Source organism: Microcebus murinus, chromosome 7, assembly GCF_040939455.1.
Source record: "Microcebus murinus isolate Inina chromosome 7, M.murinus_Inina_mat1.0, whole genome shotgun sequence".
Classification (NCBI taxonomy): Eukaryota; Metazoa; Chordata; class Mammalia; order Primates; family Cheirogaleidae; genus Microcebus; species Microcebus murinus.
In genome coordinates, this window is record NC_134110.1 from 90140635 (window position 1) to 90156270 (window position 15636).

Below are 15636 nucleotides of genomic sequence, written 5' to 3' on the forward strand. Positions count from 1 at the left end.
GCAGGGAAAAAATAAACAGATTTATGGGAGGGGGGTGTTGTTATTTGAGTTTTTTTAAAGACAGGACCTTGCACTGTCATTCAGGCTGGAGTGCAGTGGCATAATGATAGCTCACTGCAGCCTCGAACTCCTGGGCTCAAGTGATCCTCCTGCCTCAGCCTCCAAAGTAGCTAGAACTACAGAGGTGAGCCACTGCACCCAGTCCAAATTTATGTTTTAAAAAATCCCACAGGTGACCATGTGGAGGACATATTGTATTGGACATGACTAGAAGCTGGGAGATCAGTTAAAGACTTGCTATAACTATGTGAGAGATAAGAGCTTAAACCAGTGCAATTGGCAGTGACAATGAAGGGGATAGGATCATGGAGAGAGAATAAAAAGGCAAATCCAAACTCTCAGGTCCTTATTTGAAAGACTGGCTGGCTGATGGTGCTACTATTAATAATTTGTAGTAGGATATAGGAGTAATTATAGATTTGTGGGTAGGAAGTAAGCTCTAATTTGGGACATGTTGAATTTTGGGTATTTAGTGCTTCCAGGTGGAGAGAGAGAGAGTTCATGAGTGAGGTTGGGATTGAAAGTAAAGATTTGTGAATCATAGGCTATGACTGAAGTCATAGGAGGAGATGAAATTGCCTAGGAAGAGAGTGTAGAGTGAGAAGAGGGCTAAAAATGGAATACTCAGGAATGCTAACATTTAAGGAACAAGTAAAAGACAAAGAATTACAAAAGAGTTTGAGGGTTGGAAATAATGGAGGTGACATTACAGAAATCAAGGGATGAAAGTTTCAAATAAAAGGGAGGAATGAGTGGGCCAGGCATGGTGGCTCATGCCTGTAATCCCAGAAATTTGGGAGGCCAAGGCAGGAGGATTGCTTGAGGTTAGGAGTTTGAGGCCAGCCTGGGCAACATAGTAAAACTCTGTTTCTACAAAAAAATAAAATAAAAAATTAGCCAGGTGTGGTGCCTGTAGTCCTAGCTACTTGGGAGCTGAGAGAAGAGGATCCCTTGAGCCCAGGAATTTGAGGTTATGGTAAGCTATGATTATGCCACTGCACTGCAGCCTGGGTGACAGGTGAGATCTTGTCTAAAAAAAATAAATAAATAAAAGTGGGGGTGGGGAGGGACAGGGAGAAATGAATTTAAATGCTATAGAAAGTTCAGGTAAAATGAGGATTTCTTTCCACAAGTGTCCACTGGATTGAACAGGGTTTGGTGACTTTTGTGGCTACAATTTTGATGGCATGGTGGTGGTAAAAGTCATATTGCAAGAAGACTGAAGACTAATTATGTAGTGAAGCCAAGACATTCTTTGAACAAGTTTGATTAAAAGAGAAGAAAAGAAGGCAGCACATATAAAAGGAGGAAGGGAGGAAAGGATGGAAGGATAAATATATTTAGAGCAATGATTTCAAACCTACTGAAGCCAATATCCCCTTTTTATAACAATATTTTGTACTCTTTATATCATTCTAAAATGAAATTATAGATAAATTACATACAAAATTTAAAAAATACTTTGCTGTTTTACCTATAATATAGGGAGAAACAGAAAAAAGTGTATAACAAAACCTCTTTCAGGTACAACTAATCCAGTTGATTATAGGTAGAATTCACCACAAACACAGACATTGGTGGGCTGTATTAGTGCCTTAAAACCGTGAGCTGGGTTGCCTTCAGTGATATGATTTTCTAAAATGGAGAAACAACTCTTGGTTCAGTCTGAACAAAATAAAACACAATCCTCTCTTGATTTATGTGGTAGTTGCATTTCTGTAAATACTCAATGTATTTTAAAACAGTGCAAAAAAAAAAAACTTGTGCACCTGTGTTTATGTGTAAAAAGGAGATTGGTTCTAGGTTTAAATAATTATAATCAGGTTTTTCACTTACATAAATGGTTGGAAGTTGAATGGAGCGCAGGATACTTCCTCCTTGTTCAAGACTGTCTAGAACATTGCAAGAGTCGTGTGTTCCTAGTCCCAGCACACTAAATGCCAGTAACGACCTTCAATAAACACAGATTCCCTTAAAATTTCCAAAATTCACCATTTCTATTAGTAATGCCTGGGCATACCAGGCCAGTAGAGAAAGGGAGGCTGGAAAAAGACAAGAAAGATTATTGTCCCTGATTAAGTGGACTATGATAACATTCAGAACAGAGGTAGAAAGCTTAGAATTCAAGAGGAGAAGTACACATATTCATATCTTGTTGGATGTCATGTTTCCCACCAATGAGTGATTACTCTGCTCTAAGGATTTGTGGTATGCTGGCAAATTCTCTTTTTGATGCCCCAAGTACCCTCTCTCCTAACTTGGAGTTCCTATTCTTCATTTATTTATTTATTCATTTTCAATATTTTCTTTTTTTTTTTTATCCAAGGGATTGGCCTTTGAGCTATCCTTCATTTTGAACTCTGAATTAGTCAGCTCATTTGTTGTAAATAAGGGCTAAAATTTGAACACTAAGAAAGATTACTTTTTAAAGACAAAGTATTATTTTTATTATTACAGGCTAAAAATGTTGAAAATTTCAGAGAAGATATATTAGTTTCCTATTGCTGATGTCACAAATTACCACAAATGTAGTGGCTTAAAACAATATAAACATTATCCTAAAGTTCTGGAGGCCAGAAGTGCAGAAAGGATCTCACTGGGCTAAAATCAAGGGGTCAGCAGGGCTGCATTTCTTTCTGAAAGCTCTAGAGGAGAATCTGTTTCCTTGCTTTTCCTAGGTCCTCAAGGTGGCCTGCATTCCTTATTTCACAGCCCTTCTCTATTTTCAAAGCCAGTGGTGTGGCACCTTCAAATCCCCTTGACTCTCCTGTTTCCCTCTTCTGCTCTTAAGTACCCTCTAAAGACCTGTTAGTGGGCCCAGTGCAATCCTCTTACACTGGGCTCAGTTTAGTCTCACCATGTTGAGATCCTCAATCACATCTGCAACGTTACCATGTAAGGTAACATATTCACAGGTTCTGGGGATTAGGACATGGACATCTTTGGGGAATCATTATTTTAGCTACCACAAAAGGGTAGAGCAAGGAGTATTGGGTTGAAATTGGGACATTTTAAAACATTTCTTCTTCTTACAGTTTTTTTTTCTGTGCAGTTTAACTGCTCTTATTTTTAACTTTAAAAACCAAACTAAGAATTCTATAGCTGCTTATGTTAGACAGTGTGATTTCTATTTATAATTTCCATCACATTGAAAATAGCACTCTAAATGTAGAGTGGAAATTAGCAAAAATATTGGTGGTGAGGGGAGAGAAATTGGAGCAAACATTTCTGTATTCAAGATATAGTTCTAAGCCTAGGTTTGTTTTCAGATTGAATATATAACATATAGTTTCATAATTTCTGTCAAAGCACATTTTTCCCCCACATTATTAATGTCTGGGCAAGCTTTTTTGTTTTTTCTTTTTTCTTTTCCTCTTTGGAATCTTTCTAGCCAAGGACAAGCTCTATATACCATAAGTAAGCTATTTCCTTCTAGGATTTTCAGCTACTTTTGGAATTTAGCACCAACTCACTTTTTTAAATAAAAAGTAAACATATGAATTCATGTTTTAAAAAAAGTCAGTAACACAAAAATATATAGGGTAAAAAGTTAAAGCCTTCTCTGTCCCCATCTCATGCCTTTCTTCATAGTAAAACACTGTTAAGAGTTTGTGTATTCTAGACCATTTTCTATTATAGAATGATAGACACAAACCCACATATACTGAGTTTTTGTTTATATAAATTACATCATACTAATTATATAGTTCTTCTACTCTCTTTGCACTACACCCTATTATCAATACCTCTATACTATTAATACCACATGTATGCTACATTTAGAGTTGTGTCCATAGATATTATAATAGAGTGACTGAGAACTTGGTTCTTATTCCAATCTTGGCTCATTCACTGTATGCCCTTGGGCAAGTTAACCTTTTGGTGCCCAATTTTTCCAATTTATAAAGTGGATGAAAACAATAGTACCTGCCTCACAGGGTTGTTACGATTATAGAAGTTGTGAATATCACATAAGACAAATGCATGTTATGCCTAGAAGGACCTAGCAGTATATAGCCATATATTGGCAACTCCTCAATTTTATATTATTTTTACTGGCTATGTAATTATTCTTTTGTGCTGATGAACCATTTAAACTAGTCTCAAAATGTGAATGCTTCCAAATTGAGGTTCTAATGTAATACACTACTATAAGCATTCGAGCACTTTTTTGGTTCCTATTGAATTATTTTCTTAAGATAAAGTGTCTGTCAAAGGCTATGCACATATTTATGGCTTTTGTTCAGCATTGTTTTCCAAAGGGATTATACCAGTTTTCAATGCCACTATCAAGAAATTATTCAAAACTTGTTAGCAGGATTTAGAAAAATCTTGCTACCTCAGTAGTCATAAAATAATAAATGGCATTTCAAATCTTCTTCTTTTTTTTTTTTTTCAGAGATGGAGGTTGGGGGAGCTTGCACTATATTGTCCAGGCTGGCCTCAAACTCCTGGGCTGGAGCCATTCCCTACCTTAGCCTTCTGAGTAGCTGAGACTAAAGGCATGTACCACCATACTTCCCTTGCAAATTTATTTTAATTTGTACTTTTTGGGGGGTCCTTGTGAGCATATTTATTCAAGTGCATGCTTATTATTCATCTTTTTTCATTTATTTTACAGATACTGTTATTTATTGAGCATCTAGGGACTGAGGTCTTAGCAGTAAATGAAAGACAAAAATACCCCTTATGGAGGCTGGGGGGGTGGGGGGGGTGGCTCATGCCTGTAATCCTAGCACTCTGAGAGGCTGACGCGGATGGGTCGCTTGAGCTCAGGAGTTCGAGACCAGCCTGAGCAAGAGTGAGACCATATCTCTACTAAAAATATATATATATATATATTTATCTGGGCATGGTGGCACATGCCTGTAGTACCAGCTACTCGGGAGGCTGAGGCAGGGGGATCACTTGAGCGCAGGAGTTTGAGGTTGCTGTGAGCTAGGCTGATGCCATGGCACTCTAGTCCAGGCAACAGAGTGAGACTCTGTCTCAAAAAAAAAATCCCCTTATGGAAATGGTTGTGTATGCAGCTCTATTTAAAGTACAGTCTCTTAGGTACTGTTAATATATTTACCAGGGCTTTTCAAACGAGCATAAGTAATCTTGGGAGTATTTGGCCTTTCATTGTGGGAGGATGGGAAGAAGTATATGAACGGTGTATATTCCTGGAGAAGCAATTTACTTAAAGATTTAGAGTAAGAAAGTGAATTAGTAAAGCATTTTCTATTATTTTCATAATAAATATGTGAATATATTTATCATGAAGTAGAAAGAAAACTTTACATGAGTTTTTAAATATAAAGTAATTTTCAAAGAAATTTCCAGTACTTGCCCCAACACCTGTTTCCTCTTGATATTCAGTCCCCTATACCTTGAGGGTAATTTCTCAAGGTGGAAAAACTTGAGAAGCATTAACAGACTATTCAAAACTATTTTATGGTTAGTTGAGGAGTAAATAGGAGGATGACTGTCCCTTTATGCGTTTTCAATTTTTGATAATTACAAATAAGTCCACTATAAACATTTTCCAACGTGGCTGAACTATTTGCATCTCCTCTACTAGCAATGTATGTAAGTTGTATGTGCTCAGCATTTTCATCTTCACTAACACTTGTATAATCAGTCTTTTTTCCCCCTCAATCTAACAGATGTGTAGTAGTATCTCATTATGCATTTCTCTAATGATTAATGAGGTGGAACATCTTTTCATATGTTTGTCTTGTATATATCTTGCTTGGTGAAGTATCTGTTCAACTGTTTTGTCTATTTTTTTAATTGCTTCTTTTTTCTCGTTATTGAGTTTTGAGAGTTCTTTTATATATACTGAATAAAACCTCTAAATATGTTTTGCTTAAAAAACCCCACCTATCTTAGTTTATGATACATTTGAGTATGTATGTTCAAATGACTGTAATTCCATGCTTTGTCTTGAGTTTTTTTTGGGGGGGGACAGAGTCTCGCTTTGTTGCCCAAGCTAGAGTGAGTGCCCTGGCGTCAGCCTAGCTCACAGCAACCTCAAACTCCTGGGCTTAAGCAATCCTGCTGCCTCAGCCTCCCGAGTAGCTGGGACTACAGGCATGCGTCACCATGCCCGGCCAATTTTTTCTATATATATTAGTTAGCCAATTAATTTCTTTCTATTTATAGTAGAGACGGGGTCTCACTCTTGCTCAGGCTGGTTTCGAACTCCTGACCTCGAGCAATCTGCCCGCCTTGGCCTCCCAAAGTGCTAGGATTACAGGCGTGAGCCACCACGCCCGGCCTGAGTTTTTTAAATATATATTTTTTTGAGTTTTTTTTTGACAGGGTCTACCTCTGAGACAGGCTAGAGTGCAGTGGCATCATCATAGTTCACAGCAACCTCCAACTCATGGGCTCAAGCAATCCTCCTGCTTCAGCCTCCTAAGAAGTTGGGACTACAGGTGTGCACCACCAAGCCCAGCTAATTTTTAAATTTTTTGTAGAGATGGGATCTTGCTATGTTGCCCAGGCTGGCCTCGAACTTCTGGCCAAAATGCTAGGATTACAGGCATGAGCCACCACGCCCCGCCTGTCTTGAGTTTTATAACTCATTTAAATGATTTCACAATGTTATCCTTCTGAGGAATTGTTGTTCTCTATATGTAAAATGAGGAAAATTTATTTTGTCGTCAAAATATAAAACACCTGCCTTCAAGCTCCAAAAAGGTATTCGGTGTAAAGCCAACTATAGCCTAACTATAGTAGAAGCTCTGCTTCCTGTTTGATGTAAGTTAATTGCAGTAATGACCCAGAAATAAATAAAACAACACTTACTCCAATGTTACGTGGAATCTAATGAAATCTGGGAACTAATGTCTGAATTATTTTTTTTTTTTAAAGTGAACGAGCAGCCCAGTAAGGAATGATTTGATGGAAAAGATGCTTTACCCTCCCAGAATCTGTATCTTGAGAAAAGGGAACTATAAAAAGGCAGGTGTGTTTAAGTTCTGACAGTGCATGCAAGCTCCTCTTAATTCCGCTCCTTAATTCACTTTGCACCTGCATCTCTGATTTGCAAAAGATGATGTGTACAATTTCAAAATAGCAAATTTCAGTTTGTTACAATATTAACATGTGGTTCATTCAGTGCTCTATTCAGTAGAGCATGTTGCCTTACAGATTCGGATCCTTAACCACGTCTAATTGTTACTGTAGTTAATCTACTTTAATGCTACTTGAAATGAGCAGTTCGTGGTTACTAGACTTAGAACCTCAAGTAGTTGCAACTGCTAGTAAGTCCTCCGGTGCAGTTTCTCCCTCCCTCCGTCTCTCACGAGGAAGGTCACCGTCTGTTAACTACCTTGCTCATTCATCTGGGCGAAATTCCCAGTCCACTCGTGTTCCTGCATTATCCTCCAAGACCAGGGCTCCTTCACGGCGCACATCGATTATTTCCCGCAGAGCGGGGTACGAAATTGAGCATTTTTAGGACCAGCTGCAGACCTAGATTATTTCCCTTTCCCCTTCCAGGCACGTCTCCGGCTAAAAGCTTTTTTCGCTTGTCACGCTTCTGCTCATTCTTGAGGAAAATAGGTGATACTTGGTTTCCTGCCAGAGTCTTCGCCACTCTCGTAGCTACGATGTCTGAGTAAAAATAGCTCACATTTTTGCTTAAAAAATAACGGCTGCGCAAATTTTATGGTTAGAGTTGTCCCAAGTCGGAAGACCGCGCCTCCTAACTACTGAGGCGGTACAGACCCTAAGGAATGAGGAGCTGTGGCCGAGACAAGGCTGTAGAGCCAGCTCCAGGCCGGGCCGCCCACCGCCCGGGGACACGGTCCGCTCAGCCCGGGAGCTTTGGGGCGGCGGGATCGGCCCCGCCGCGGCTTCCGGACCCGCTCCTCAGCGAGTTTAGAAACTCGCTTTCCCGGCCGGCCCCGCGCGACCCTGGGCGCCCCGCCCCCTCGCGGTGCGGCTCTCGGCGCGTTCAGGGTCCTGTCACAGCTGGGCTCGCGAGCTCCGCCTGCAGCCCCGCCCCCTGGCTCCCCGCTTCTTCCCCGACTCCCGCGAGTTCCAGTCCCGGCTTCCAGCTCCCCAGCCCCGCCCTCAGTCGCGCGCGCTCTCCCCGCCCCGCCCTCGCCCCTCCACGTGCGGCCACCACAGCCAATGGGGTTCAGGGCCGCGTGCGCAGATTCAAACGGCGGCTCTTGAGGGAGGCTGGGCGCGAGATTCGGCGGTGTGGACAAAACCCTGCAGGAGGCTGCGAGCCCTGCAGAGCTGCTCGCTGCGGGGAGAGGGCGGGGGTCAGCGCCTGCGGCGGAGCCGCGCTGGGACCGCAGCTGGGAGGCTGAGAGAAGGCGGGAGAGGCCGGGGGAGGGCGGGAGCGCGCCTCCTGACATGTTGGGGGCATCCCTGACCGGGCAGGGCCGGGGCTAGGAGCGGCGCCGCCGGCCGGGGGCGGGTCACGGTCCGCCCCTCTGTGCCTCCGTCCTGCCCCGCCGGGGACTTGCGTTCCGCACTCGGGCCCCTCGGGGAGGGAGCTAGGGAAGCGGCTGGAGGGTCGGGGAGAAGGAGCATTCGCCTGAGGCTGGAGGAGGCTGACCTGCGTCCCCGCCCAGCCCGCGCCTATGCGGTACTTGAAGGATGGCGAAGAGGTCGCGCAGGTGGGTGACATCCCTTTCGCCCGAGCCTGTCGGCGCCGCCTCGGCTCGGATTCTCTGTCCTTTCTCGCTGCCCCCTCCCCCCATCAGGCCCTCCCCAGCCGGGGTAGAGGTTTTCCTCCCCGCTGCCCCACAGCCGCGTCGGCCTCGGTGGCCCAAGCGCCGCCGCGACGTGTGGAGAGTTGGGGACCACTGTGTTTAGGACGCAGAAAGTGAGTAACAAATGCCCAGGCTGCTCCTTTGAGCTGAACCTCCCCACAGTGCACGTCCAGACTCCTGACCTCTCACAGGCACTTCTTGGAGAGAGGTTTCTTGCCAGGTAAGTCGTGCGCTTTCAGGGAAGACACGCAGATAGAAGGGGTTGTGCCCTGCCTGGATGACTTGAAAATGGTGTTCCGGGGGACTCTCTTTTCAGAATGACTGCACCAGTCAAAATAGGAATATCTGTGGTGAACCCGGGCAGGCACCCCTCTGCCAACTTTGTTACCTTGAAAGGCTATACAAACTGAGGAATAGCTGAGGAGAGAGGAACGTTTTGATGTTTTCTGTAATTATCATACCTATATCCTGAGCTCTATGTGTACATTTTTAATATCTTCTCCTGGGAAGATGTCACACTGTTACTACCAGTAGCTTGGTCTTAAAATAAAAAATGTGTTTGATTCACTTAATTTTGAATGTCCACTTTTTCTCTGTAGCTAAGTGTTGCACAGAGGTAGGACACATTTTTTTGTGTTGGAAAATATGCTAGGGTGAATTTATAAGTCTTATTTTTATTCATATGCTACTCCAGTAGCTACTCTTAAATTGTGTGGAGTAATTACTTAGATGACAAAAATCTCTGTTGTCTTTTAATTTTCAGTATTAAATAAACCTGAAAAGATGTTTGGCAAAATTTCCAAATATTTTTATTTATCTAGATAAACAGCCTCAAAGACTTAGCCGAAGATGTATTTCCTAAGTTAATATTTAGTACTGCTTCATTCACTGCAGATTTCTATTAAAATTAGCAATAACTGTACATAATATTCTTTGTCTACTTATTTGTCTATTATTTTTAATAATAGATTTGTCTACCTTTTCATTTGTCTGTTAAGCATCTGCTGTAATCAGCAAATATATGTATGTCCCTGTTAGCTGGCTTATTATTTTGTAGCAACTACAGTATAGGACAAACTCTTGAGGTGAAACAAATGTACACACACACTCCTCTAGAGGAGAGTTTTCAACGTTGGTTGGTACTGTTGAACATTTTGGATCAGATAATTCTTTGTGATAGGGAGATGTTTAGCAGCATCCCTGGCCTCTACCCAGTAAATGACAGTAATAGGCCACTTCCCCCAGTAATGATGGTAAAAATGTCTCTACACATTGCCAAATGTCTTTTGGGGGATAAAATCACCCAGGTGAGAACCACCCAGCTAGACCTGCCAGGACGCAGTGAACTTTTCAATCTTCAGAAAAGATAGATATTAAAAGAACTTGTAAATATGATTCCTGACATACTGGTTTAGGCCTTTTGAATTTTTAAATATAAAAAATTTAAAAATAACTGTTAAAGCAAGGTGACAAGTGAATATGTCAACTCAATAACAGAAGTTTGTTTGTATTTAAGATGTGGCATTATCTGCTTACTGATATTAAATCTTATTTGAAACAGTTTCTTGGCTAATTCAGTTTCTTGGCCTGTCATCAGCATTTAGTTAAAGTTACGGCTAGACATGAATGTTTGAATGTCAGAATCCTCTCTTCTCAATTTGATTTTCTGTCCATTTCATATTTGTGTATGTTTCATAATAGTGGACTAAGAAAGGAGAAATGATTTAATGATTAGTTTGCCTATGTGTTATTTTCTTTTACTGACAATATGTGGGCTTGAAATCTAAACATTAATTGTACTGTTGACTTTTACTGCTTGTCAGCTGTGTAAGTTAATTGAAACATTATAGAATGCTTTAAAGAGTTGTAAGTCTGGAACAATTAAATATGGTGGGGTGAAGCTACACTCCCTCTGGGAGTATACAGATAGAGGATGTGGTGAGAAATTATCTTTTTTTTTTTAGACTTGTCAAGTGCAGTAGTGAGAAGGGGGAAAGAGTAGAACAAGCAGTTCAATCTGTGACTGTGAACAATCAAATGAGATAACTCACTACCTTCAGACCAGCAGAAATTATCATTTGTGAATGGTGTGTTTCTTAAGGTCTTCATACTTGAATGCGTTTCATGCTTTAAATTATATTTGTTGTATATGTAAATATAATTTATGTATTTTAGAAGATTATAGAGTGTGAAATGTTTTAAAGAGAAAATAATGTAGTCATTGGGCAAAATCTACTCTCTTGCCTTTTGGCTAAGTATCTTAATATATATGAACCCATGTACCCGTAAATTTGCACAAATAGATATATATATACACACACACAATTTATATATACACACACACACACACAAAATTTATAGTTGAAAGAGAAAGGAAATAATTCAGTCACTTCAAGTTATACTTTGAGATCTCCAATATATAACCATTTAAGTGTTTGTGTGATAACTATACTTTGCTGTATAAAAGTTTTGCATAAGAGTACAGGCATGAATCCTGTAATATACTTTTTCTGTGTGATCTGAAAAAAACACTTAAGTAGAAGACTGAGTGTTACTTCAAGTGTGAAACAACTGAAGGATGCTGGCTCTTTTGACCTTTGTTTAAGATAGCTGTAGTATCTGTCATCTAGATTTACATAGAGGAAAAAGCTAATTTAGTATTGTGACTTGAAATAATTTTACATCTCACTGAGGGTTTTAATGGCATAATTTACAGATAATACTAAAATTGGTATATCTGCTATTAGCATGTACTTGGTTTTTAAACATATTTATGTACAAATAATTAATTTTAGTTTTTAAAAGTCAGTTCTGCCCTTCAAAATAAACTTTAAAAAATGTCACTTAGAAGCTAGAAAGCCTATTTCCTATTAACAGATTAAGGTATTTACTCTTTAGGGTGACCTATGACTGATTACACTTAATTGAAAGGATAAAAGCCAGCTTTTGAATTAGATGTCTTTTCAGTGGTGTGTGTAGGAGGCAATTTTACTATGTTGTTTCCAGCAAAATGGATGGGGGTGAAATTATACTGAAAGATGAGAATGATTTTTTAATTAACTTTGTCATTAAATGGGAATATTATTTTGGGAAAGCAGGTAAATTCTGCCCCAGTTTTTCATTTGATTAATTTAAGGGGTTTGGATTTTATGGTTTGGGAGGTAGCCTCTAATTTTAATATATATCCTATTTTGAAGGCCATTCGTAACCATCTTTTCTCATTTAAAAATATAGACACACTTATCAGTCCTGCAGAGATGCCAAAAAAAAGAAAAAAATACATGTATAAAAAAGTAAATAGTAATGTTTTAAAAAAGTTAAAAAGAAAAATAATAAAAAATATACACACACTAATGGAATCAAATAGAAATGTTCTAACATTGTTTCTGTTTATGGAGAGCTCTGTAGAATTCCTTTCAGTATTTATTTCAGTATTGCTATTAATAATGGTCAAAGATTATGTAAAGTCAAATGTGTTTTACTATAATAGCGGTAGTTTGCACAATCCAGATTTGGAAATAAAATATTCATGCATGCAGTACATCATACTAACCACTGGGTGGCCTGATTTCACTTTATTAAATCAACCTGGCAAAATTTCATACCTTGAATACGACTGGACTTAAAAAAATTCAATGTTCCCTGTCTTGAGGACAGTTCCCTGTCCTCAAGATAGTATAACAAAGATGTATTTTTTGATTGTGATAAATATTTCAGGCTTAAGGTAGTCGGTGATTAAAAATATGATCAAGTTGAAACAGTTTGACTACAGCAAATTTTATAGAACTACTGATATTTCTCTAATTTCAAACTAGTAGTTCCTTTTCAAATAAAATTTTTAAAAAAATGTTCAAATTCTTCCTTAGACAACTTCATTTTACTGTTTTTAGGTGATATAATTTTTGCCCTTTAAAATTGAACATCTCCTGAGTGTTCTACCTTAATATTATCAAGTGTGAATAGTTTATGTATTATTTTACAGGCAAAGTCATGACTATTGCATCCTGTTAGCTTACAGCCCAATATAAAGTTACTTTTAATCATTTTCCTGGCTTCATGAATTACAGAACTAATTTTTTTATCTTTCCTTTTGCTGTCGTAATCACTCTAATCACTTTGTTCATTTGTAATCTACAGAACTGTTTCCATTTGAATATAGTAGTTTGGTTATATATTAGACATTTATAGGATAAATATTTTCTTTGACTTAAAAAAAGAAAACTGGCAGAATCATTCTGGAAAGTGATTGTGGTGACCTAGCAAGTCCTGAACTGGAGAGTCAAAGACCAAATTCCTCTTCTGTTTTTGCTTTGTGCCTGGAGAAATAATTTCACTTTCTTTTGCTGTCTTCTAAAGTAATCACACTAGGCTAAAAACTGTTTATTTAACTACATAGTAGGAAGCTGATTTTATTAAATTACTATATATTCCAGCATTGACTGCTATAATACAAAAATTCTAAAAGATGATATAAAAAGTAGAATATAAATAGAGCAGATCCATTTTGATGGTGTCTAACCATTGAGTGATGGGATTTTTTTTCACTGTTATATGGTGAAAGTGGAATATTGGTGTGGTTACTTGTGGGGTTTTATTCCTTCCCTTTTTTCTTGGCAAATTATAGACATTCTCAGGCATCTTCCTGTTGTAGCTAATGATATTGGTACATTTCTAGGATCTTTTTTCTGTCATACATATTTGACTGTTACATCATCCTTTCAACAATCTCTTAAATATATGTATTAATAGAAATAACCTGATGCCAAAACTAAGAAATAGGTAGACTCTAGGAAAGTCCCAGTGGTAGAGAGATGATTCTAAGAATTCGACTTTAATGCTCCCTTACACTTGCCCCCTCAAAAAATCCAGCTTCCTGAACGTTAAATAGGCTATAACTTGGTGTCTGAAACTGATGACCATGGTGAATGCAAAACAGAGAGTGAAACCTCATGTAGAAATAGAAATTTCTCACAAATAAAGTATGTGGTTAAAAAGTAAAGGGGCAGAATTTTACAGTTAAAATGAGCAAGTTTTGGGGAAAATTACTCCTTGGAAGCTAATCTTTTTGCCAAAGTAATGTTTTTGGACTTAAAATATCCTTAACTTAAAATATTTTGATAACCTTAAGGTGGGTTTCATACAGATTAGACGTAGATATTTTTTGCGAATACTTGAGATTTATATGGGCAAACTCCCAAGGTAAAAATTGTTTTGACGTAGAAGTAAAGCAGTCTCAGGTAAGCTTTTATTGAAGCTTTTGGGATCTGAGTGGAGGGAGGAAAAGCGAACCTGTGAAAAGCATGCCTGAGCGCTATCTGGGGTGTCAGGAAGTGGTAATGTTGCTGGTGGCATTTCCAGGAAAGGTTAAACAATATAGTAGATACCTACAAAGAACCTCTTCTATACTGAATATTTTAAAAGGTTTGTTTCAGCAAGTTCTGCTTCTTAAAATTCCACCACTTGGAGGTGCATTTGGATTTCGAAAGTCCTTTTTAACAAATTGGAATGAATGCCTTTCACCTTCTCCTAAAAGTTATTTTTATTTATTACAAAGTTTTCTTTCTCAGATCCACTTTAAGATCCACCTGTATTGAGGAAGGTGGAAGTTTTGCTTGGGTTGGAAAGGAACAAGGTATTTTGGAATATAGTACACTTGGAGAGGTGGAAGGGTAAGGAAGGTTGTTCATTAATTTTACAAATATTTGAGAGGCAGGTATTATGCTTGGTCCTGAGAGGTGAGCATGATAGACATGGTCTGTACTCCTGAGCTTACTGTTTAGCTGGGAAGGTTGGCAGGTACAGTAAACATTAAGAGGAAGGAAAGATAGATGCTCTTGAGTACATACAAATAGGACAGAAAGCTATGGTGTGGTACGTTATCTGATTTAGTAGCTTTCTTAGAAATTTAGGAAGTCATTGGAGCCTGAAGCATCTCCAACTTAACAGTATAATTTTGGCTAATCAGGTGATATTTTTGATAAGTGAAGATGGCTGCAGATAACACATTTTCTTTAAACCTGTGTTTTTTTTGTCATATTTAATAAAATAAGGATATATGGAAATAAGACTGGTAGATTATTGCTACAAATTAACATTGGAATATTGAAGTGCATTGAACTAAAGAAGCAGATCGTAGGGGGATAGGAGATCTTGGTATTTTGCTTGGTTAGATGTGAAGAATTTGGTCATATGGAATTGAAAAGTCATGGGAAATTAGAGGTTCTTGCAAAGGATTTGTAGACAGTAAATATATTAAATATAGGCCTTTTTAAATTTTGTAAGATTGAAATTATATAACATACATAGATATTAGGAACTATTCACATGTGCATAACTATGTGATAGGTTAAATAAATCTTTAAACATTTGCTGTTTGAAATTAGAATAAATTTTTAGAAAAGAGTTGAATCTAGTAAGGCAAAAATAATTTTGATTACTGTTAGGTGATCAGCCTATGCACATAATACTAATATTGAGCCATCTTTCTGTGCCAAGTACTGTATGAGATGTTATATATATGATTTCTCATTTAATTTTGTTCTTAAAGCAGCACTCTAAGGTAGGTGGTGTTATCCTCATTTTTACAAAGAAGTTAAAGCCCTGAGAGGTTAATATGTTCAAGGTTACAGAGTGAGTAGTTAAGTTAGAATTAGAACCTTGTTCTGATTTCAAAGTGCATTTGAGGTTTATCTTTGGTATCTTCCATATTCCTGGTACTTCCCCCTATTTTTCCCATATGTTGTAGTATAATGGTTAAGTAGTGGACTTTAGAGGTCAGCCATGCCATATTTGGTGTGATTGTGGGCAAAAAATTAATTTTCTAAGTCATAGTTTCCTATTTTATGAAGTGGGAATA

At 38.5% G+C, this 15636-nt stretch overlaps 1 protein-coding gene across 2 annotated transcripts in view; it reads left to right on the top strand.

Annotated features, from left to right (window-relative positions):
• Window positions 1-8470: 8470 nt before the first annotated feature.
• Window positions 8471-15636, top strand: part of MYBL1 (MYB proto-oncogene like 1) — a 39922-nt gene continuing 32756 nt past the window's right edge. For both annotated transcript variants that reach the window (XM_012744685.3, XM_012744686.3), the window contains exon 1: window positions 8471-8684. In XM_012744685.3, coding sequence (XP_012600139.2) covers window positions 8665-8684 — 20 coding nt within the window. In that variant the 5' untranslated portion in view covers window positions 8471-8664. The remainder of the gene's footprint in view (window positions 8685-15636) is intronic.